The sequence below is a fragment of the Plectropomus leopardus genome, chromosome 16 (assembly GCF_026936395.1).
Source record: "Plectropomus leopardus strain MGB_pleo_1.0 chromosome 16, ASM2693639v1, whole genome shotgun sequence".
In the NCBI taxonomy this organism is placed as follows: Eukaryota; Metazoa; Chordata; class Actinopteri; order Perciformes; family Serranidae; genus Plectropomus; species Plectropomus leopardus.
Genome location: NC_142191.1, coordinates 4,517,857 through 4,540,833, shown reverse-complemented (window position 1 = coordinate 4,540,833; position 22,977 = coordinate 4,517,857). Strand labels below are relative to the sequence as shown.

The window sequence follows — 22,977 nt, the reverse complement described above, 5'->3', positions numbered from 1 at the left end:
TTGATTATAATGTATCACTTTATTTGTGAAAAAAGACAATAAATGCAGTTTAAAAAATAAATAAATAAATAAAAAAGCCAAAGTGACTTTTCTCAGCCTTGTGAAGCCCAAAACATGCTCGCTCCTGTCTGCGATTCTGATTTTTTTCCGATCTACTTCGTTCTGTTGGCCAATAAAGCGCTTAAACCTGCAAACTGCAGCTTTATTCACTCTGTCTGAACGTCTGATCTCACCTGCTGTGCTCTGTGTGCTGCTCGTGGCGTTATTCGAGGACGATGAGGAGGGCGGAGAGTGTGTAGAATGACGCGCCCCACTCCGTGTCCGGCCCGCGGCCGGTGTGTCTGCCTTCCCGTTGACCAGCTGAGGGGGCTGTTTGAGGGGGGTGCTCTGCCTCAGAGAGGAGGGCCGTGCAGGAGGTGGCGACGGCTCCTTTTTTGCGGTCACCCTGGATGAAACACGTCTCTTCCTCTCTGGACTAGACGGAGGACGAGAAGAAAAATAATCAAACCTGATGTACGGTCAGAGGGAGAAAAAGTCAAAATAAAACGTCTTCTACCTGGATGCAGTGCTGCTGGTTGGTGATTCGCTCCTCCTCCTCCTCCTCTTCATGGCGTGCCGTGTCTGTCTGTCTGTGGTGTGTCGTGTCTGTCTGTCTGAGCCCTGTCGGGTCAGTTTGTCCGTCAGGCCGTGGATGGCCTTGTAGTCGGCCAGGATGGAGCTGACGTGCTCCTCAAACAGTGCAGAGAGCCTCAGACTCATGCTGTAGATCTGGACACAATAACGGACTCACTGACTCCACGGTCACACAAGAAGGCCTGATGACTCTGTGTGTGTGTGTGTGTGTGTGTGTGTGTGTGTGTGTGTGTGTGTGTGTGTGTGTGTGTGTGTGTGTTGGTATAATTTATTTACCTTTTCTAAGATCAACTGTATGTTATGATTGAAAACGTATTTAAGTTGCTTGTATTTCATTTTGTACAAGCAATAGGACTATTATTTTTGAGTCTTGGCTGAAGTCTCATGTGAGTAATAATCACAACAGCAGCGAGGAGGCAGCAAGAGCGCACAATTTCATGCTCTGGTAAAAAAAAAATTTATGGAAGCATAATGGACTTTATTTGGATGTCGACAGTTATGAGAAACCTCTGAAGAATTTTCCCTTTTTTAGCAGCACGCAGCCTACGAGGTATTTTGTTTGGTGAAATGTTATTCTGCACACTGAGGGGGTTTTTACTTCACGTGTGCTGACTTGGCGTAACTATTATTTCCCATAAATTCTTCACAGTAAAAGTCCCTTTTAGTTTCTTTATTATAAAGCCTTAATTGTGATGCAGAAAAACGAGGAAATGATTTTTCATCATCAGTAAGTGAACACAGCTCTTACACATCTGAAACATGAAACTGTGAAATAAAGCAGATATTTAAAACAGAAACAAGGAAGCAGGAGAGAAACTAAAGTTCAAACCACAAAAGCACTGAAAGCTGGACTCAGACGTTTTAAAAGCATCTTTCTCTCTGGTCTCCTGCACAGACAGCTCAACATATTCAACACTGCTACCTGCTTGGAGGCGGTCAGGCACATGAGACGGTCCATCTGAGGCACAGCGTGCTAACACGGTGTTTACATTTCCCTTTTTATACTAGGGGTCGTTTTTTCAGGGCCGATACAGATACTGATTATTAGTACTTAATGAGATCCATAACCGATATTTTGAACAACAATATAACAAACTGAAACACAAAACTTTGTTTAAATGCCTTTTGCAGATGTTTAATCTTTACTGAAACTTTAAACATCAATTGCAGCAAATTCCCTGCAATGTTTTTTATAAAGTTCAGTGAAATTTTAAATAAAGAATGAATAAATGAAAATAGCTTCCTGTGGTTTTACAAAGTAAAAGTTCCTTCATGCTGACGCTTTCCTTGCATGTATTGCAGACTTCCTTCTCTGGTGTTGGTTGAGTGTAATACATATTTTTTAAAAAAAAATAATAATTTTATCAGTGATCATTAAAATAAAACGCCGATACAGATAATCAGCAAAATGCCAAATATTGGCCCGAATAATCAGCCAGGCCGATGATCTGTCAAACCCTAGTTTATACTGTGTATTTAGTTTTAAAGGTGGATTTGGAGAGAAGCTCCAAAAGCACCAGTAGTGAGAAAAACACTAGAATCACAGTGTGTGTGTGTGTGTGTGTGTGTGTGTGTGTGTGTGTGTGTGTGTGTGTGTGCGTGCGCGTGTGTATCTCACCCGAGACTTCTTACTGGGCGTGTAAGCTTTGGAATTGCTGAAAATGAGGCGGACATCTTTGCAGAGCTCGATGGGAGATTGGTACTTTCCTTCTTTGAGCGTGTTGAGGACGGTGCCGAAGTCCATCGGTGAGTCGACTATCTGCAGGTAGTCCTGCAGGAGGCAGACGGATTTTTCAATCAGTTTTCAAAAGGACTGAAGGAGAGAAAGACGGAGGAAAGGAGGCTGAAGAAGGAGGAGATTTCAGGGATCTGGGGTTTCACCTTCCTCTGTTGACAAGGAAACTGCAGCCGGCTGAAAGCTTGAGTCTGTTCACATTTCCTCCTTCACAACATTTAAGTCTTCATTACAGATGCTGAACAGACTGTTCTTCACACCCAACAACCCTTTTACCTCAGATAACTCTCCTTTTGTAGGTGCATTTTAGCCACCTGTGCCCCAAACTGACAGTTGAACTCGATTCAAGACCAAAAACTGAAAATGCAAATTAACACGAGCATAAAGGAAATTGAAAATGACATAAATTCAGATCAAATCCAGATGGGTTTAATTTGTTGAGCTCACAAAAAAAGCATTTCAATCCTGTCTGGAGCAAAGCACACCAAATAGAGAGATTTGAGGGAAACATGCCTTAAAGTACACTGAATACTTCAATAAAGAGCCGTGAGGACAGTGCCAAATGTCAGGTTTCGTGACCACACCAACTCATCATTCGCAAAGTCGAAAATGTTAAAATCCTTTGATTTGTTGAATTTCAAACTGCAAAAATAATGTATAAAGCAAGGAATTATCTAATTCTAAGAAATATTTGGAAAATGGAAGAGATGAAGGTTATAATTTGAGGGGAAAATTAAATTTAGTTTTTCAATTTGTGGAGCTAAACTGTGAAACAGCCTGAGAGTGAAGCTAAAGCAACATCCAAACATTTGGATTAAAAAAGGATTAAAGATATGATTTTCACAAGGTACAGAGATGAGGAGGCCCACAAACAATCAGCTGGTGTTTACATGGATTTATATTTAGAAAGGAATACGTGAAAATATGTAGATTGTTTATATGAATATAAATGGGACGTGAGTGAGTGTATTTATATTTTGTCTATGAATAGATTATTGTGGATCAGATATATTCAGAGAGAAATATTTATATAAAGGTGTGCATACGCCGGTTAACATGTGACATAATTAGGATTTTTATAAAGGAATTATTCATGATAATTTAATTAATGAGTAAGGAGGTAAGATTACACGAGTTTATACTTCATCTACGGTTCTTCTTTTTGTAAATTGGGGCAATTCTATGATGAAATTTATTCCTTTTTTTTTCTGTCATTCATATATTTCTTAAACTAATGTTTTTATTGTATTTTACATGTTTGAAATAAAGAATCAATGCACCACAGAGTCGGTGCACACGTACCGGGTACTCCTGCAGGTCCACAGGTTCTCTGAAGGGCTCCGAGTCTTCACACTGAAAGATGAGATCCAGCAGCTCCTTACAGCGTCCCCTCCACGCGTGAGGGTCGTATGAACGGGGTCGGGTTCGAAGCTGTCGCTGCGTGGGCCGGCGACCCTGCGACAAAAAAAAAAAAAAAAAAGGAAGACATATAAATGGAGGTAAATGTTGCAGCTGACACAAAACTGCCTCCTCTCCTTCAGCTGCTGGATTACGACATGTAAAAAAAAGCTGTTGTTATCAGATATTGTTACCTTATGGTTTCGTGTGGATGTTCCAGGAGTGTTGGTGTCCTCGTCCTCCTCTTCATCATCCTGCACAGAAAGGAAAAGGGGAGTTAAATAAAGGGAACGTCTTAAAGTGCTTAGTATTTCACCTAACGGGCGTAGCTTTGCCGGATGCAGCGGAGCACGTTTCGGTAAGTCCTGTGGGTTTCTCAGCTCGTGTTCTGAACGCACATTCATGCATGCATCATGAGATCAGTTTATCTGATACATGAAGGTATACTCAGGTTTTCCTATAATGTGTTTAACTGTTATCACACCTTTGTATCTTGAAATTGATAGTTTAGCTTAAAAAGTTAGGACAGGGATCTTCTGATGCCAGATACAACAATTAAATCAGAACTGAGAGCCCTGTTTTTGAGTAGATTGTTATTGTTGGACATAATTTACTTACAAATGTAAGTTTGAGTATATTTTAGCACATATTTTCCAGTATAATGTTGTGATGATCTGAGAATTTATCAGGTAAAAGTCATCTGAAAATGTGCAGGTGAGTCTTGTCTTGGTCGCAGTCGTGCCGCAGCACAAGGAGCAAAAATCTAAGTGTATCTCTGTAAAACAAGTATCACAAAAAATAAAAATCATGTGAGGTCCTCTGTAGGTTTAATCTTAGGCTTAAGGCAAAGATTAGTTTTATAAACAAGTATTTTGGTTGTGGCTTTGCTGTCTTGTCTGAAAAATTGATAAGACAATTCCCAATGCGACCATTTTTGCAACACAGGACGAAAGGCACCAAGTTTTTAGGGAAACCCTTAAATTAAGGTAACACATGTTGTGCTCTACAGGCCGCTCTGACATAGAATATTTCATTATTTTAACTCAAAACTGTCGTTCAGATGCGACATAACTTTTATGTGTAACAGAGTCTTTGAGCTGCTGTTTGACCTCAAATAAAGTGAAAATCAGCTAAATGTAAAAGCAGTAAGTTACCTTATTTGATACAAATTACATTATTATTACTGTCGCTCAATGTGAAATCATGTGATCAAGTTCAGCCATTAATTATTGTAAAAAAAAACAAACATGTAGCGCAAACACACCTCATCCTCAGAGTCAGAGAAGGTCGCCTTCTTCATGGTTTTGTAGAGCGGCATGAGGTCTGTCAGACTTTGGTCCCTAAAGAAAAAACAGAAGAGAGCAGAAATTACTTTAATGCTGCAAATGTTGTGATAAAAAAACAGAAAATAACCTTAACGGTTAACCAGAAGTTCCTTGATTACTGTTTTTCTCTTTGTTTCATTAAGAAATGAAACTGAACTGGTTAATAAACATTAGTTGCGACATTATTTTCGAAAACTACATTCAGAATCAATGATTCTGTACTCACTTAATGAACTGCAGCATGAGGTCAGAGACAAACTTGGCGGTGGTGACGATGAATGATCCGGGCTCGTTGAATGTTTGGGCGTTGTGTTCGATATAACGAACCTCCCACATCAGCGAGGACAGTCGTCTGAGGAGGAAAAACAAATGTGGTGAGTGTGTGCTTCATCATATCATACACACACACACACACACACACACACACGGCCTGACGTGGCGTACCTGTAGAAGTGGTTGACCAGCCTCTGTCGTATGGTGCTGAGGTCCGTGACGTAGGCGACCACCGTGCAGTACGTGGGGTACGCCTGCAGGTCAACTGGAAAGGCAAATGGTGCTGCCACATCTGAGGATAAAAGACAAGATGATAAACATGTAGAGAGGATTATTTACTAGAACACATTTATTATAACAACCAATGATTCAGTAACACACTGAACAACGCTTGATATCTATATGATGTACGTCTCCTTCAAAATAAAATAATCATCATGTTGAGTATTACAACAGCAATTTTTGTCGGTCTTATACCGAACAGATTTTCATGTCAGAATAAACTCATGAGATGTGAACACTCTTGTGATGGTTTGATGTAAGTTGGTCATTAAACTCTCTCTAATCTGTTTTAAGTTGATCTTTTTCTCGTCTTCACGTTCTGACAAAATCAAACATATTATTGTACATTTTTTTTCTTGGCTCATGCAAATACTGAAATTCAATGATGTGAACAACAACAACCAGTAGCTGCGCTCTCTGCAGCGCCAAACAGGAAGCAGCAAACTGGGTAGACAGTAAACATGGAGGGAACTCGGCGGAGGTGCAAGAAAATGAACAAGTTGGAGAAACTGGTGGAGTTGTGGAGTAAACAAGAGTTTGTGTTTATTTCAGTGTATCAAATTCATCAAGCAGCACTTATTTTAGTGAGAATTTTTAATTTTTGAAGTGGTTCGCCTCTCGTTCCCGCAGTCTCCTCTCATTAGAGAAGTGCAGCTGACCAACAGAGGCTGGCAGAGAGCTGAGCCGACAAAATCCAGAACATACAGTTTGAAACAGTTCGTCTCTTTGAACTTTCTGATGCCGAAATTTACAAGAATACTGTCGTCATATGAAGCCTTTTATCTTGTGTTTCTAGAGTTGAGTGTTTCTGCAGAATCATGAGGAACTGTTAATATGTCATATTTCTTAAAGGGAGTTTGGTGTGATATTTTCCACCAGGAGCAGGATGGGAAATCATTTTAAAAAGAACCTAGTTGTATCATGCAAAAACTGACGCTGCGAGATCCAAAGGCTTTGCAAAATCTTAAACTGTGTGATTGAAAACTCACATGTACGGTCTTCTGGTGTTTGGTAGGCATTAGGGATGACAACTTGTAGAAAGTTACTGGTTGTGTTTAAGTCGGTGTGCGTTTAATACATCAACCAGCACAATTTTTGAAACCTCTAATTTCCAATGTCACCTCCCACCAAATGGCATAGCTAACTAACGGAGGCTGGTCGTAAGTTGTGGTGCAAAATCCAAAATTGTAATTTCTTTGTTTAAATAGTTTATCTTTATGGATTATATTGATGCCGAATTGACAAGAATTCTGTCGACACATGAGACCTTTTAATATGTGTTTCTAGAGGTTTGTGTTATTGTTAATATGTCACATTTCTTAAGGGGAGATTGATGTGATATTTTCAACCAGGAGCAGGATGGGAAATAATCTCAAAAATAATCTAGTTGTAGTGTTGCAAATACTGGCACTACAGGAGACAGGGTTATAGTGTGTGCCTAAAAATTCACTGTCTTTAGATGTGAAATTTTAGTTGAAAGTCTTTTCAAAGTCTTGTGTATTGTCGGCATAAGATGCACCTAAAAGAGTTAATAAAATCCAGTCCTGTAAAGCAGCTGCAGCATGAGGCGTAGGAGTAGCAGAGAGAGATCTTAAGGGATTAAGCGTTCTGTTTGTTTTTATGTGTCTAATCCCCAAATTGTCACTAGAGGGAGCCCTTATACCAGCTTCCCCCCCGCTGGGAGGATTGCAGTAATACAAAGCTTTTCCCTAATATGACATTACATCACTTAACAGGAATTCAAGCACCTCAATATGTGGCTCAACATGTTAGCAGCTTATTCCTTTTTAAACGTATGAGTCGTGGCCCCGCTGGGCTCACGCTGGCGAGCTCAGAGCGCTGACTCATGTTGTGTGGAGTCATGCCGCCGCCGCTTTACCAGAAATGTGGCTCAACTTCTCGTCCCTGCTTACATGACACAAGGGGTGTGTTTATTCACAGGGGTTTGATGACGACGTACCGAGCGTGCAGAGCTGGTCGATGGCTTTGATGATGCGCTCGCACTCCTCTGCGCGTGTGCGGCAGCCCCATTCCCCGTCCAGAGGGACGTACAGCAGCTCCTTCTGTTCTTCTTCTATCAGCGGGACGCTCATGCCCAGCTCTTCCGGGAACGTGGCTGCACGGGAGAGAACAGCAACGGAGAAAAGTTGAAACTGTAAATTAATTAAATTGGAATAGTTCAACCCTTTGAAACCTGAGCAAAGTGATTTGATTACTTTACAAAAACATGATGTAGAGAATTACTTTAAAAATGTCTAAAAAAGGTCCAAAAAACTATAATTACCATAATTATTTGTTCAAAACCATGTTACAGAATTATTATTATTTTAAGCACTTTTTAGCTAAATTCTTTGTTTTTTATTTATCTTTCGTTTTGGTAATTTTTTTGTAATTTCTTGTAATTTTTTGCTTGTTTTGGCTAATGTTTAGGATATTTGGACATGGCCTAAAAATTTGCAAGAAGTTGGTTAAAAGAAACTAAACAATTCCCACAAATAAGCAAAAAAATAAAAAGTAAAACAAAGTCAAATGATAAAAGTGCTGAAAATAAAAAATAAACATACATGTATGTTTTTTTCCTGTAACATTCATCCCTTTCTTTTTTAAATTTTACCCCCTTTTTTAAACTAATTTTCAGGTAATTCTCGGGTCACCTTTTTCTATTTTCTTGCAATTTGCTGGACGTTTCTTGCAAAGTTGCTGATTGCATTTTTCCCATGTTTTCAAAAGAAATAAAACCAATTTCTTTAGGTTTTAAAGGGTTAAAGGGATGGTTTGGGATTTGTGAAGTGGGGCTGTATGAGACACTTATAATAATAATAATAATTTTATTTATAGAGAGCTTTTCAAGGTAACCAGACACTTTACAAAAGTCAAAAAAGTATAGTCCTTGTATCACATACAGCAGCTGGTGGTCTACTTAGACTGATGTAGATGTTTTCGGTGGGCCTCTTTTAAAGTATTAAAATCCGTTTTGATGTCAGCCTCTGTGGGACTGCGTCTGTTTCTGCAAACCTGGAGCACCGAACACCAGCTACTGTATGAAATATACTGACTATACATAAGTATCTCACTGATGTCGCTCCGGGTTTGAAAGGGTTAAATGTGTGTGTGGGTGTGTTCGAGAGACTTACCATCGTCAGGGATGGGCTCCATGTCCCAAGGACTCATCTTCTCTGTGTCTCCATTATCCCAGCTGGAGGGGAAACAGTGTTGACATGAATCATCAGCATCATCACGTTGTGTTTGTAATTTCTCTTTTTATTTGCACAGGTGACGCGTGTCGCCCTCGCTGACGCTCTCCTCCAAAAGTGGGTGTTATTCTCTTAACAAGGTTTTTTTAAATAACGCGTGACCTTAAGCGCTCGCTGTTGACGAGAAAAACTAACTCACACAGACAATATGCTGATTAACGTTTCCAATTGGAATGTCACCGATAATGAAAGTTGAGCAAAACAAAGGGCAGTGTTAGTTGGCGTTGCTGTAAATGTCATATTCAAACTGTCATCCATGATTGTTTTATAAAATTTCCTGAATGATTTAAGCCATGAGGTGTTTGTGCAGTTAATGAGTGTTTTGAGAGGATGTGTCAGATGCCTGGAGTTTGTCCGATTCGACAAATTACCGTTACATGTTAAGTTTCCATGAAACACTTTTCTTTCTGTCAGTGTGGAAGGTCAGGTCTTAAAACCCGCTCAGTGCCAGCAGGTCTCACCAGGAGAAGTGAAATGTTCGGGAGTGGGAATCACGAATTGGTTTCAAATGGTCTGATCCATCATAATAGTATCCCGACATTATCAATTCCTTTTATCAGTTCTGGTGCATTTTTCTGACAGTTGCACTTTGCAAAACAATCCAGGGTGCGTACAGGTTTCAGACCGGCCTACCACCTGTATAAACAGAGTTTAATGCAGAGAAGGCCAATGTGACAGCTACAAATGTCTATTTAATTTTTAATGTTTACATGTTTTTTTAGTTGACAGTTAAATTTCCCTTCGGGGATTAATAAAGTATCTTCATTATCATTCATTCAATCATTCAGAAAGGCCTACCACCTACATAAATAGAGTCATATGTGGAGTTGGTCATTTTATCAGGGACAAATTATCAGAATCGCCTACCACCTAAAAAAATAGAGTTAAATGTAGCGTAGGTCAATTTAAAATGAAAAAATGTCTATCAGAATGGCCTACCACCGCTCTAAATAGAGTTAAAGGTAGCTTAGGTGAGCTTAGATTGTGCAGGGCTTTGATCAAACCTGCTTTTTTTAACTGTGCATCTCTGAAAAGAGTAAATCAAAGCTGTGATCGTACCAGACGTTGTAGCACTGAAACAGGCTGTCGGGATACTGAGGCTGGTACGGCTCCTGGCTCTCGATGGTCCCAAACCACCAGGCGTCATCAATCACTGACCGAAACCTGTCACCTGCGCACACATCACAGTTAGGTCAGATCTTTACGAGAGAACAACAGTCGACTGCAGAAAGCGAGCTGGAAACAAGCAAGAAAAAAAAAAATCGGCTGACCGATACTCCACTGCCTCTTTCTGGCGTTGTCAAACTGCTGCCGCAGAACCAGGAAGTCGATTACATCAGGCATGTCGTGGTACCTGCAACGAGACAAAAATGAAGTCATTAAAACTGCAACAAAGCACGGAAATAAAAAAAAAAACTAAACAAAATAAACAGAATAACAGATCAAAAACAAAACTGAAAGTAGCAGTTTAGCATTCCCATAACAGTCTCTGCTTTATAATATCAGTCAAGATTTCTAAATTAAATGTTTTATAGCTACTGTCTTGTCTTGAGTTGAGATGAGAATTAATTAAGTAAGAACTGTTCATATTTATAGTGAGCAGAGGGAGCCACAGAGTGCTTAAGAGAATACATTCAAACTCTGTCGGCACTGAAAACCTGCATATTGCTGGAAAGAAAAACACTGAAAAAGTTCAGTGAAGAATAGGACATTTTGGTCAGACCTGATACCCTGGAATCAGCAACTACCCTGACCTTATTTACCTGACCTTTCTTATTATGTCTATTTTATGTATTTATTTATTCATTTATTTGTATTTTATTTATTTATTTTTAAATTGTATTTGTATTCTATTTATTTATTTTTAAATTTTATTTCTATTTTATTGGAATTTTTCCTTATTTATTTAATTATTTTTTTACTTATTTTTTTCTTATTGTCTCTTCTTATTTTTATTGCTAGGCATTGCCTCTACTGCTGTTCTGTTTTTCATTATTATATTTGGTTTGGTTTTCTGTTGTTTTCCAATTTTTGCTGTGCTTTTCTGCTGTTTCGTGATTTCACAAGAGGATGGGGGTAGGAATGAATGAGGTTTGTGGTTATGATAAGTCTTTGTTAAAAATTTAAAAAAAAAAAAATCTGTTTTCTATGTTCTCTATGTACCACCTCCTCGTTTCAATAAAACATTGAAATATAAGAACAGGATGTGTTACACTGTAGCATATTTAGTAATGTATCATATACTAAGAGCACGAGTGCCGCGATGAATCACAAACATGCAGTTCGGGTTTGTTTGCAGGTACTTTTGTATCTGTTGTCTTTGTCAAAATAGTAGAGCTGTATCACATGATGCATACATTTATTCTTTATTAATTCATTCATTTATTTTATTTTATAGGTTAAGGGAATGTCAAATATGTGTTAGATTTGTTATGATGTCCTGTTGTTGTTGTTTTATTAAACCTGTCTTTCATTGCCCTGATATTTGTGTGTCGTGATATTGACCACGGTTTTGTGTCAAAAATAAAAAAAAACCCAATTTGTCCAAAAAAAAATAACAAAGGGTTCGTTTTCAAAAATATTTTCATTTTCACTTTTTTTCCCCTAAATTATGTTTTTGTGTGTTCAAGACAGAATATCAGTCAAAGTGGTTTTTGGTTGTTTTGATAAGATATGTCAAAGTTTTAAAGCTTTTTCTTTTTTGGCGCGCTCAAAGAAATATCAGTCACACTGGTCGTTTATTCATGTTGAGAAAGGCTCTTATCTGTTTTTGCAAACGAACTCTTCTTAAAAGTGAATCATCAGAAAGCGGCCGACTCTCTGAAGCTCTTGTGGATTCGCAGCGGGATGCTTACTTCATAGAGAAGGATCCTCCGGTCAGTTTGCCGGTGTCGGGGTCCAGGAAGGACAGCTTCAGACAGCACAGCGTGGGCAAGCCGACCTCATACTTGATGCCGACTATCTTCATCAGTTCCTGCTCCTGAACACCACCAAGAGAAGAACAAATTATTCTAAATGATGCAACTAATTACAACTAACTAATGGTATCAATATTTGGGTTGATACAATTTTAAACACAGATTTGGTGCTAAATCAAGCTATTTTTGATCACTTGAGTTTTGATAAAAACGTCCACATTAAGGCACCAAAACCTTGAAAAACCTTGGAGATTTCTATAAGAATTGCTATTTTTGAGCGATTGTAGATGTTGCTGAGAAAGCATCTTATTGTTAATATACCCATGAAAGCCGGACATCCTCTCAATGTTTGAGGTCTAGTTGTTGGTTGTAAATTTTCATGAGGCTGTGATTATCTTACAGGTCACAATAGGTCATACTATACAGTATACATTGAATACAGTTGCCTCATTCAATCCACAAGAGTCTCCGCTTATCAGTTATATCCAATTTATGTAATTTCACGGCTGTTTATGGATGTCAGTATGCAGAAATACTTAAATACAAAATAAAATCTGTACTGCATGAGAAAAACTGCATGACTGTGGCCGTAGGGCAAATATGGCTTTAAAACAGTATGACAATATTTTTAGGCTATAACATGAAACATGACATGTATCTCAATATTTTGAAATCTACTCTAACTACTTTAAACTACTAAAATAGAAAATTATTAAATAAACTACAGTTACAAATATGTTAGCTACTGCAATAAAATAAAGTGACATAAAGCACTGTTATAATAACGTTTAATAAAATATTGTTATGATGTAAATAAAGTATAAAGTTTAAAAGTGAAATAAAGTATTGTTATGATTAAATAAATCAAAATGGAACCCATGGTGCTTTTATTTTTGAAGGACATGGCTCGCTCAGGCAGGAAGTGTTGATGATTTTGCTGCGAACGCGAAGTTTCCCGTCAACAGTCGGATGTTAGCAGAGAGTTAAACTGTAACTGCAGTATGAGGATTCATCCACTGCAAGATGGAAACAAACTAACAGCTCTCCAGCTCATATATTGCAAAGATTTCCATGTTGCACTGGTGCTCAGTGGTTGCAAAATGTGACTAAATAATCGCGTTTGGAGCTCTGCAGATAGAAAAACACAAAGCCTCACCTGCTCACACTACCACTCGTTAAGTTAAACTGTTACCTCAGCGCCGTTAAACGTGATGATTTATTTCCTCTAAACTGGAAACAAACCAACTTTGCAGTTCATATATTAATAGTATTTTGAAGTCATAGTGGTGCTCCGTGGTCGCAAAATGTGACTTTACAGTCACAATTGGAGCTCTGCAAAAGCCCTGCTGTTTGTGTGTCTGTGAGAGGCAGAGAGCCATAAGAGAAAGAGGGAAAAACAAAACGCCAAAGCGAGACTAATGCCGTTGGTTAAAAAAACTACGAGACAATTTATACTTGATGTTTGGGATGAAGTTATTTTATAAATTGCACATGGAACAAGCTGCAGTACTTTGAGTATATCCGATTTATCGCCCAGCCCCAGTGGGACCAACATAAAGTTGGCATGTCTGTAAAAGGGAGACTCATGGATACCCACAGAACCCATTTTCATTCAGATACCTTGAGGTGAGATTTTAAAGGATCACGGCCGGTACCAGTGGATTCCTAAAGTCTTCTAGTTTTTGTGTGAAACCAGTAAAACTCAGCCTGCTTCAGCCTCTAAAAGACAGTAATGTGAGCCAAGATCACCAGCGTTCCCGCAGCTCTCTAAGGGTTAAACATAGTTCAAGCCCTCGATTGATAGATTTTCTTTTCAGTGAGGTGTGTTATGTAGCCTGAGCTCTTTCAGTCGAGCAAAAGTGAAACTGCAGAGAGTTATTCTTCAGTTTTGCGACGCCTGTTTGTCCAAATTACAATGAAAGATATAGAAGAGAACACTGCATTTCAAACGCTACAGGCAATACAATCACAAAGATGCACACCGTGCCTGCAATGCATTGTGGTTCGCCGTCTGCAGAGAAATCACTATTTCTGCCTCCAAACATGAAAAAGAAAAAAGTAAAAATGCAATCCCATAAGCTCTTACTTTAAAGTGTTGAAGTGTCTGATGTTTTTTTTTCCTTTCTTAAATCTTTTAAAGGCAGTTTCATATACAGGAATGAAACTCTGCAGCGGAAGTATATTTTTAGGACGGAAAAGGGATTTAAATCAACATGAAAGTGAAACCAGACAGGTGTCTGTGGTAAAGACGAAATACAGGCAAGAGCTTTGCAAGCTAAAGACCATGTGTGTGTGTGTGTGTGTGTGTGTGTGTGTGTGTGTGTGTGTGTGTGTGTGTGTGTGTGTGTGTGTGTGTGTGCGTGTTGTTAATAATGAAACAACAGAGAGTGATTGCATCATTGTAGCTTGCAACTGTGTAGCAATTCCTAAGAACTGCTGTGTATTTTCTAATGAAGATTTTTAGTCATTCTTTATCTCCATTACTCACATTTTTGGCCCTTAATCTTGAAACAGCCTTAAAAGATGAACGTAACAGAAAATGTTTTTCACAGTGATTTTCTTTTTTTTTTTTTTTTTGTTTTTCTTTTTACCCCTTTAAACCCGAGCAAATTCACCTAATGTCTTTCAAGAACATGGGAAGGCAATGATTAGCAAGGAATTAGTTTTAAAAAAATACAAGATAATTATCTAAAAACACACAAAAAAATGGAAAAGAAAAATGGTAAATAATAAATAATTAATTATTTCAGTTAAACAAGCAATGATAAGGCTCATAAAAAGTGCTACAAATGTAATGTTGTTAACTTTTATTATATAATTATAATTAAATGACTATTTTCAAATATTTTTCTCTCTCTTTCATCTTATTTATTCAATTATTATTAATTTTCAGTTTATTTTCTTTGCTTTTTCTAATTCCCAGGACATCCCTTGTCACGTTTCCTGTTGCCTTTAACACCATATTTTGAAAGGACATCAAATCAATTTAAACTACTGTAGCTCCTCTGTGTGAAGACTATTGATTCCTGTTACATGGCTCTTCTGTTATTCTTATGAAGGGCTCCTCCTCAGCGGTTGTGTGCCCGCAGATAAAGAGACAACAGAAATCTCGGGATACGTTGGGATCTAAAGAGCACGTCGCTCTTCAGAGAGTCTTAAATCCATCTTTGTCAAACTGTTCCTTACCCGTAGCTCCATCTTGTGCCAAGGCTGCTTCTTAGGATTGATGCTGTAAATCTTTTTCTGTTTGGCCATCTCCACGTAGGCTTCATGGCCCTGTCTGAAGTAGTATACCTGCACACACACATCAATATAAATACACCACAGAATTTTCTGATGCATGATGTATATTCTTCTGGGAGGTAACTCTACTAAAAAATATAAAGTCAGTGTGCTTCCTCTATTATTGTGTGCAATGGCCGCTGCAGCCTCCTGGGGCCGCTAACTCTGCTGCAGACTGCTCTGGTTGCTATGTAAAACACGAGCCAGTGTTTTGGTGCGAGCAGACATGTGCGGGCCATGTGGTGCGGACAGTGTAACAGAAACAGCTGCCGTGTACCTCGTCCCCCATCTGGGGTATGTAAGGACATCTGCGGGGGACCGTGTCTGTGATCCAGGCTGAAGGAAGCCACTCCTCCAGAGTTAGCCCTTGCTCCTGAAGGTCTGTCCTCTGAATGACAAACAACAAAACAAATTCTCAATTAGAGGGGCACTCTGAGAGCGCAGACCACCAAGGCCAAATGCCCCATCTCACGATGACGACAATAGAGAAAAATAATCTGTGTATCCGCTCTGTAGTTCAGATCTGCTCCAAAATTTAATGTGTTCATTTTTAATCACATTTTCTGTTTTATTATTTTGTATTTTGAGAGTTTTAAGTTCATATTGACATATATATTAATATTTTTGTGTTCATTACTGGCTGTGTGCAATATGTGTTTTTATTACTGGGTGAGTGCAACAGGTGTTGTATGCAATGTGTGCACAATTTGTATTAAGTAAAACTGTGACTATGTGCAGTTGCATATCTGGTGTTTTTGAAAATTTGGGGCATATTTACCCCCCTTTCCGAGAAGCATGATATGGTTGATACCATTAGATTCATTAAGTTTTCTAGTTTTAGATGATACCTGTATCATCACTCTAGCTTTAAACCTCAGCCCTGTGCAGCCTCTTCAGACAGAGGTGTCAGCTGGCGAAGAAGTTAAAAAAAAGGGCTAAATAGCCAAGATGACATCACAATTTAAAATCTAGGAACTGAGCAGGAAATTGTGGGCGTGGCCAGCAGGATTAACACGACTGTGCATATTTAGTACATATTCGTATAAAAGTAAACCTGCACCATTTTGGAGATCATATTCTAGTTATCATAATACATCTATGAGACACAAACACAAGTACCGACCTGCAACCAGACCGTCTACCGCAACAAAAAACAGAGAAGCTCAGATTACAACTCACACACATACATAGGGAGCGAATACAGCAGCAAATAGTTGTTTGCTGCTGTATTAAAGATCTAAATATCATATACAGCTCCTTTAAGAATAAAAGTAGTAATTTTGGAAAACTGCCACTTTGACATTAAGCATGCAAAAAAAATTGCATGAGAAACTTTGAAATCTTTCAAATCTATGCATAAGTCACATAAAAACCTAATATTTAATCTGAACACTTTGGGTAATAACTCTGAATCTATGATGTTACTCCTGACGCAGCAAGGAGGAAAAAATATTTTGTTACAGGCATTAAAACTAATGACTAACCTTCCTTTTCTCCTTTGGCTGCTTCTTCTTTGGTAATGCGCCGTCTTTGTCCACTTTGTCTTTCTTTCTCTCCTTCTTCCCATCCCTCTTCTTCTCTCCGTCCTCCTCTGAGCCGCTGCTCTTCTTTTTCACTTTCACGCTCTTCTTGGGCGGCTCAAGGTTGATCCCCGCGTCCGCCGTCCAGTCGGAGTAATCACTGGAGTAGTCACTGCGGACGCATCGCAGAGAGAAGATTAAACACACAGCTGCTTGTGTTTACGTTTATGTGCATATAGCAGAAAGTTGATATGATAAATGTGCGTTAAACACCGTTAATATCTCACCTTGAACTACTGTGGTCGTCTGGCCAGGGCTCCTTCTGCTCCTCGTCCTTCTCCTCCTCTGAGGAATGCCCGTTGATTTGCCGTACCTCCACCTCTCCCTAAAAACAAACATCATTTAAAGTTAACACTTTAAAGATAAACAAAAAGACAAACAGAATCAGTGCAAATGAAATACATCAAGAAAGGTAATAAAGAAGAAGTCTGTATATCACAGTAACATTTGTGAGCGGAGAAGTTTAGTGTGCTTTTACGGACATTAACAAGAGATAAATGGAACTGAGCCGAGCTACATTAATTTAACCCTTCAATGCTAAGCCCATATCTATTGTTGTCAAAGTGGACATAAAGTTTATTACACTGTTGGACTGTTTTAAAGGTAGAGACATGCCATATCTTTGACTTCTCAATTGTGTACGCTACATTGTTTCCCATTAATAACTACAGTGGGAAGCCATAGTGTAATTTGTCCGGCCATAGTCATTAAAATATACACAGCGCTGGGTTATTTATAGCACAGCAGCGGCAGAGAGGAGCAGCAACATCACGTGCATTAAAAGTAAAACGAAACTGTTATTTCTTCTTGGCCAAAAACTCGCTTTCACTTGCAAAAATGTGCAAATATCTTGTGTCATCCATCGATCAGACTGAGCTCCGTTTTCAGGAACATCATCTGCGTCGAAGATGAGTTTCAAGAAGCGTTTAGCACACAGCTCCCCGTAAAGTTTACAACGTATACATTTAAAACAGGGCGGTAACAGTGTATCTACCTCTGAGGTGCTTTCATCGTCATCGGCAGCCTCGGCGCTCTGGCGGCTCGTCTCCTCCATAGCAGCACGCGTTTGGTAGCCGTGGTTACCCTGGCTCCTCCTGCCCTCGTCAACGGACTCTGATGTCGGATGAACCTGAGAGATAATTCAACAACTTTTTAAAATTACTCCTTTGACACCTTTAAATAAGTTTTCTTGTGTCACATTCAGACACCTTTCACGACCCATTTAACCCTTTGAAACCTGAGAAAATTGTTGTTTTTTTTAAAACATGGAAGAAAAGGAAAAGACCAACTTGGCAACAAATGTCCCATAAATTGCAAGAAATTATTAAACAGTGATGAAGACAATTAGATATAAAAAAGGAAGGACAATTATTAGAAAATTGTCAAAAACTATGGAAAATAGGGTGCCGGGTAGCTCAGCTGGTAGTTTGGTGGTTTTTAGAGGCTACATGTCGTCATCGCAGCAGCCTCACGTTTGAGTCAGAACATCAGCCCGCTGCTGCATGTCATCCCCACTCTGTTTTTTTTAAAGATATTTTTGGGGGCTTGTTTGCCTTTAATTGATAGGACAGCACAAATATGAAAGGTGGAGAGAGAGAGGGGGTGACATGCAGCAAAGGGCTGAGGCCCTTACACTTTTCCTGTCATCTCTCTAGCTATCCTATCAAATAAAGAGCATACAAGTCCAAATAAAATAATTTTTTTATATTATATAAAAATATATTTAAAATCATTATAATTATATATTTAAAATTATGTTACAGAAAAAAATATGTATTCATAAATTTATTTCATTTTCTGCACCTTTTTGGTGTCATTTGTTTTCGGGTTTGTTTTTGCTCATTTTCAGGTCATTTTCTTGTAGCTTTTTACGAATTTCTTGCTATTTATTGGGCCACGTGTCGTTGTCTGATGCTCTTTGCCTTCTCCTCATATATTTCAGAGAAATCAAACCAATTTGCTCAGGTTTCGAAGGGTTAACTAAAGCTCTGTGTCTAACAGAGCCGGGAATAAAATACAGAAAAATAATTTCATTCCCATAAAACAATAATGTGTGTTTGTGTGCGTTAATTCACTCACCCTGCTCTCCTTGGGGAGCGAGTGGATGGTGCGTCTCCTCCTTTCTGACTGATAAATATTGATCTCCTCCTCGCCTTTGGCCTCACGCCAGTTCACCTGTCTCCTACACGATAACACGCCGAGTCATGACATGCGTTAATACACTCACTCCCAAAAACACGTTCCTCTCCGTGACATCGGCGTTGTGTGTTACCTGACGGAGGCGTCCTCCAGCTCGGGGACCAGCACCCTGCGGCTCCAGGCCACCAGGTCGCCCTCTGTGGCCATCTGGCTGCGCGGCGCGTTGCTGTGCATCTGGCGGACGCCCTCGATCTGCCCGCTGCGACGCAGACCCACGTTGGGCGGGGAGTGCACCTCTGTGGGCGAACCCACTGATCCTGAGGGACAGAGATGAGGGGAAAAATAAAGCTTTCACCTTGAACATTTAAGTGACTCACCTGCTCCACAAGTTAACCCTTTGAAAAGTGAAGCGACATCACTTCTCGTGCTGCTATCAGACACCTTTTACAAATATTTGAACCTCTGAATCCTGAGAAAATTGGTGTAATTTCCACAAACTGAAAGAAATAGGTAGATTTAAAAATGTATTTTTAAAAAACTATGGAAAACTGTCTGGGGAAAGACGTCTATGGGAAACAAGAGAAAAGCTCGGGGAAAAAACTATATTTATAATTATAAAAATTACACATTTAAAATTATATTACAGAATTATGTTGTATGTCCTGCTTTCTTTTATTTAAAAAAATAATAATTTCAGGTGATTTTCTTGGGTTTTTTTTTACTAATTTCTTGCAAAATTTTTGGTCATTCTTCTTTTGTTGTTCATTGCCCTCTTTCCATGTTTTTAAAAGAAATCAGGCCAGTTTACTGAGATTAAAAATGTCAAAGAAAATCTTAAAAGGCCAGCTTAACTATTTGAAATGCTACTGCATGTTTTGATTGAAATATGCCAATACTTGATTAACCCTTTAAAACTGGAGCAAATTGGCTGGATGTCTTTTAATAACATGGGGATTACATGTAAATTAGTAAAAAGGAAAAAAAGAAAGAAAAATAAAGTAAGACAATACATAAATGACCAGAAACAAGAGTTTTAAAATATAATAATTCCGTAGTATAATTTAAAATATGCATTATTAATATTATATTACAAATATAGTTTTCATCATTTGAGCAGTTAAGCTAAAAATTCCTCCCTAATTCAGATTTTTTCAGGTACGTTTAAGCATGGCATTTTGTTTTGTCTCAGTTAACCACCTCTTCAGTAACAACAGACACAGCCGTCGTTGATCCAGTCCTCTCCTTGAATGCATTTGAAAAAAAGCTCATTTCATCCCTGAACAGCATGGTGCTGAATTCACTCATGTTCACATATCATGTTAATACCAACACCTTAACGTGCCTTATCAGTGACAGCAGGTGACTCAAATCATCTAAAAAGTAAATCAGAAGTTTTAAAATAAAGGCTGAAAGGCTGCAGCTGTTGATTATCTATTAATCTGTCAGTTATTAATTATAATATTTCCGTTGCCATTTCTAAAAGCCCAAAGCAGCATCTTGAAACCGCTAATTGTGTCTGAGCAGCAGTTAAAAAAAAAAAAAAAACTCAAATATATTCAGTTTACAAAGACATGCCAAAGAAAAGCAGTAAATCCTCACATCTGAAACCAGCAAATATTTGGTATTTTTCCTTGAAAAGAGACTAAAACCATTAATCATTCGACAAAATAGTTGCTGATTATATTTGTGTTGACAGACTAATTAATTGTTTCAGCTCTAAAAATGATTAATTGAGTAGGAGATACAAAGAAAGACAAGAAGAAACAATGAGCTAGCAGGGAGTCAGTTAATGAGTTAATGATATTGTATCTGTAAAATCTAATGTAATTCATGTATTGTACGCTTTATACAATAATAGACACTCATGATTTTGTAATTAGGAAGGCTGTTTCTCTCTGTTCAATAAAAGCAGCTGCATGCAGGCAATTACTTCTCTTAGTGTTTGCTGATGTTACTTCGGAGCACCAGAGCCACAGACACACCAGTGATTTCGTCCTCTCTACACTGACTTTTTAAAATGCTTTCTATGGTGCAGATTTTTCAAACTTCACTTACTTGGTTTCTGAGTCAACAAGTGAAACCTAACGCTCTGAAAACATTGACATTTTCTGCTCAGCTCGTGCACGCACATTATTGCTCTGTGTTATAAGCATGAGCCAGAAACAATAACAACAAAGACAGACTACCGCTTTGTTTCTGTTTTGTTTGCACTGCTTGGTTTAATACACAGAAACTTAGTATTTCTGCTAAGAATGCCCTTTGAAAGTCAGAGGCTCAAATCTTCAGTCGGAGACGCTCAGTCGACTGAGATTTTCTGTGCAGTGTGCTGGGGACGTTTTGGTCACCATTTTTTGCTGCCGAGTGAGTGCTCCTTTCTTTCATGCTTCTCTTTGCAGCTGCAGACAGGCAGGCAGCAGCACAGAGTGAGAGAGGCCGCATCGTAAGGTAAAGAATTTTAAAGTTTGTGGATTTTGTTGATATCTAGTGTACGTAAAAAATGTTGTTGCTCATTTACGACCTTTCGTGCGTTTAGCTTATTTACTATATGACTCACTCTAAACATCCCATGGAGCCCGATCTGATTTTAAAACTGTGTATGAGAAACAAAACAAATTGACGACAAAATCCGATTCGTCTGGCATAATTCTGGGTCGGGTGCAGCCCTAATATACGCAACACTTCAAGGACAAACATTTTTGCCCCACATCAGCATCCATAGTTTTAAGTCCACCAAAGACGATGGTTCAACCAGCAGATGGCGGGACAGTTAGAGAGTGGGATTGTTGTCAATAAGAGGTATCGTAAGCAGATATATCTTAAATTACAAAGGTCATGTGGACAGAATATTTTTTAGAAATCGAAGGGGAAAATATCGATTTTTCAAAATATCTGTATACATGTAGACAGGGCCTAGATCTGCTGTATGTTTTTATCCCTTAATGGATAAGATACCAAAGGTACAGTTCAGGTGTCAGTTCTCTGTATCCACCAACTCTTTGAGAAAGGTGTGTTTAATTGAACTTTCCAGGTTTTCTGTGTAAATCTCACAGTTGTTCAAACTGCTTGTTTTGCATAGTCAGGTATTTTGTTTGTTGCATATTTCAAATGAAGAGTGCATAAAAAAATATCTATTTAATTGTTCTATATGCTAATTAAAGCCAAATATCCCAAGTAATTACCCTGACTATGACTAATCATTATTACAAATGTACTGCATGTTCTACTTTTCACACAGATAATTATACTAATTCATCACATCTGGATTGAAATAGTGTTTGCAAATCGCTCTCAGCTTGTTTTATCGTGCTTCATATAGAGTTGAGTTTGCAACATACTACATACCACAGAAAGCATCAGGATTTGTTGCTCTGAATAAAGTCCTTCCAACACTGCAGCAGTGTTACTTCCCGTCACGAGGCGGTCTTACCTCTGTTGGACCTGGTGTTTGCAGCAGCAGAGGTGTCATTTGTTCCCAGTCTTTGGTCCTGCTCCTGCTGCAGCCTCTGAATCATCGTGTCCAGAGGACTGGGTCCGTCCACCGCCTGCTCACTCACCACTTGGTTCAGACCTGACCCAGACAGGAACGGAGACAGAGACACAGACAGAGAATTAAAAGTCAAAGACAAACAGAGAGAGAAAGAGACAGTCCTTGTCCAATCTACAAAATCTCTTAATTCAACGACAGAGAGAAAACCGCCACTATCTTATAATAACTGGATGTACATATTGCTTTATTGCACTTGTTCTATTTTAGTGAAGGTCGGCTAAAAATCGTCTGCATGTCACAATGCTCTAACATCATCTTCACAGATGAAAAAGGGAATGGGTTTTTCACAAAACCTTTACAATTGCCTCAATGCCTACAATGCCTCTGAAAGGCTGACAGCAGTGCAAGGTTAGCTTCACACCGTTATGCATAAACTGTGAGGCAAAAACCTCAGAGAGCTTGTAGAGAGTCTCATAACAAATTCATCTCCTTCACCTGCCTTCACTGCGTCCTATTAATGCATTTAATAAACTGCTGTTTCTGTTTGTATCCCTGCCAACATTTTACACTACCATATTAATTCTGCCTTTTTAATCACCAATGCCAGTGTAGTTTCAGTTAAAGCATCTCATTTAAGGAATACTTCAGCACCCCAAATGACTATTTAAATA

At 38.7% G+C, this 22,977-nt stretch overlaps 1 protein-coding gene across 1 annotated transcript in view; it reads right to left on the bottom strand.

Annotated features, from left to right (window-relative positions):
• The window catches only part of phip (PHIP subunit of CUL4-Ring ligase complex), a 61,087-nt gene that overhangs the window by 7,442 nt on the left and 30,668 nt on the right, over positions 1-22,977 (bottom strand). The window contains exons 18-38 of the mRNA XM_088089856.1: positions 22,247-22,387; positions 18,953-19,136; positions 18,760-18,862; positions 17,675-17,809; positions 16,908-17,005; positions 16,585-16,792; positions 15,378-15,488; positions 15,005-15,112; positions 11,756-11,880; positions 10,172-10,254; positions 9,960-10,071; positions 8,781-8,842; positions 7,607-7,762; positions 5,536-5,656; positions 5,318-5,443; positions 5,031-5,106; positions 3,961-4,020; positions 3,671-3,823; positions 2,252-2,404; positions 557-768; positions 234-475 (exon numbers count right to left, since the gene is read on the bottom strand). Of these exons, the coding sequence (XP_087945982.1) occupies positions 234-475; positions 557-768; positions 2,252-2,404; positions 3,671-3,823; positions 3,961-4,020; positions 5,031-5,106; positions 5,318-5,443; positions 5,536-5,656; positions 7,607-7,762; positions 8,781-8,842; positions 9,960-10,071; positions 10,172-10,254; positions 11,756-11,880; positions 15,005-15,112; positions 15,378-15,488; positions 16,585-16,792; positions 16,908-17,005; positions 17,675-17,809; positions 18,760-18,862; positions 18,953-19,136; positions 22,247-22,387 (2,769 nt within the window). The remainder of the gene's footprint in view (positions 1-233; positions 476-556; positions 769-2,251; positions 2,405-3,670; positions 3,824-3,960; positions 4,021-5,030; positions 5,107-5,317; positions 5,444-5,535; positions 5,657-7,606; positions 7,763-8,780; positions 8,843-9,959; positions 10,072-10,171; positions 10,255-11,755; positions 11,881-15,004; positions 15,113-15,377; positions 15,489-16,584; positions 16,793-16,907; positions 17,006-17,674; positions 17,810-18,759; positions 18,863-18,952; positions 19,137-22,246; positions 22,388-22,977) is intronic.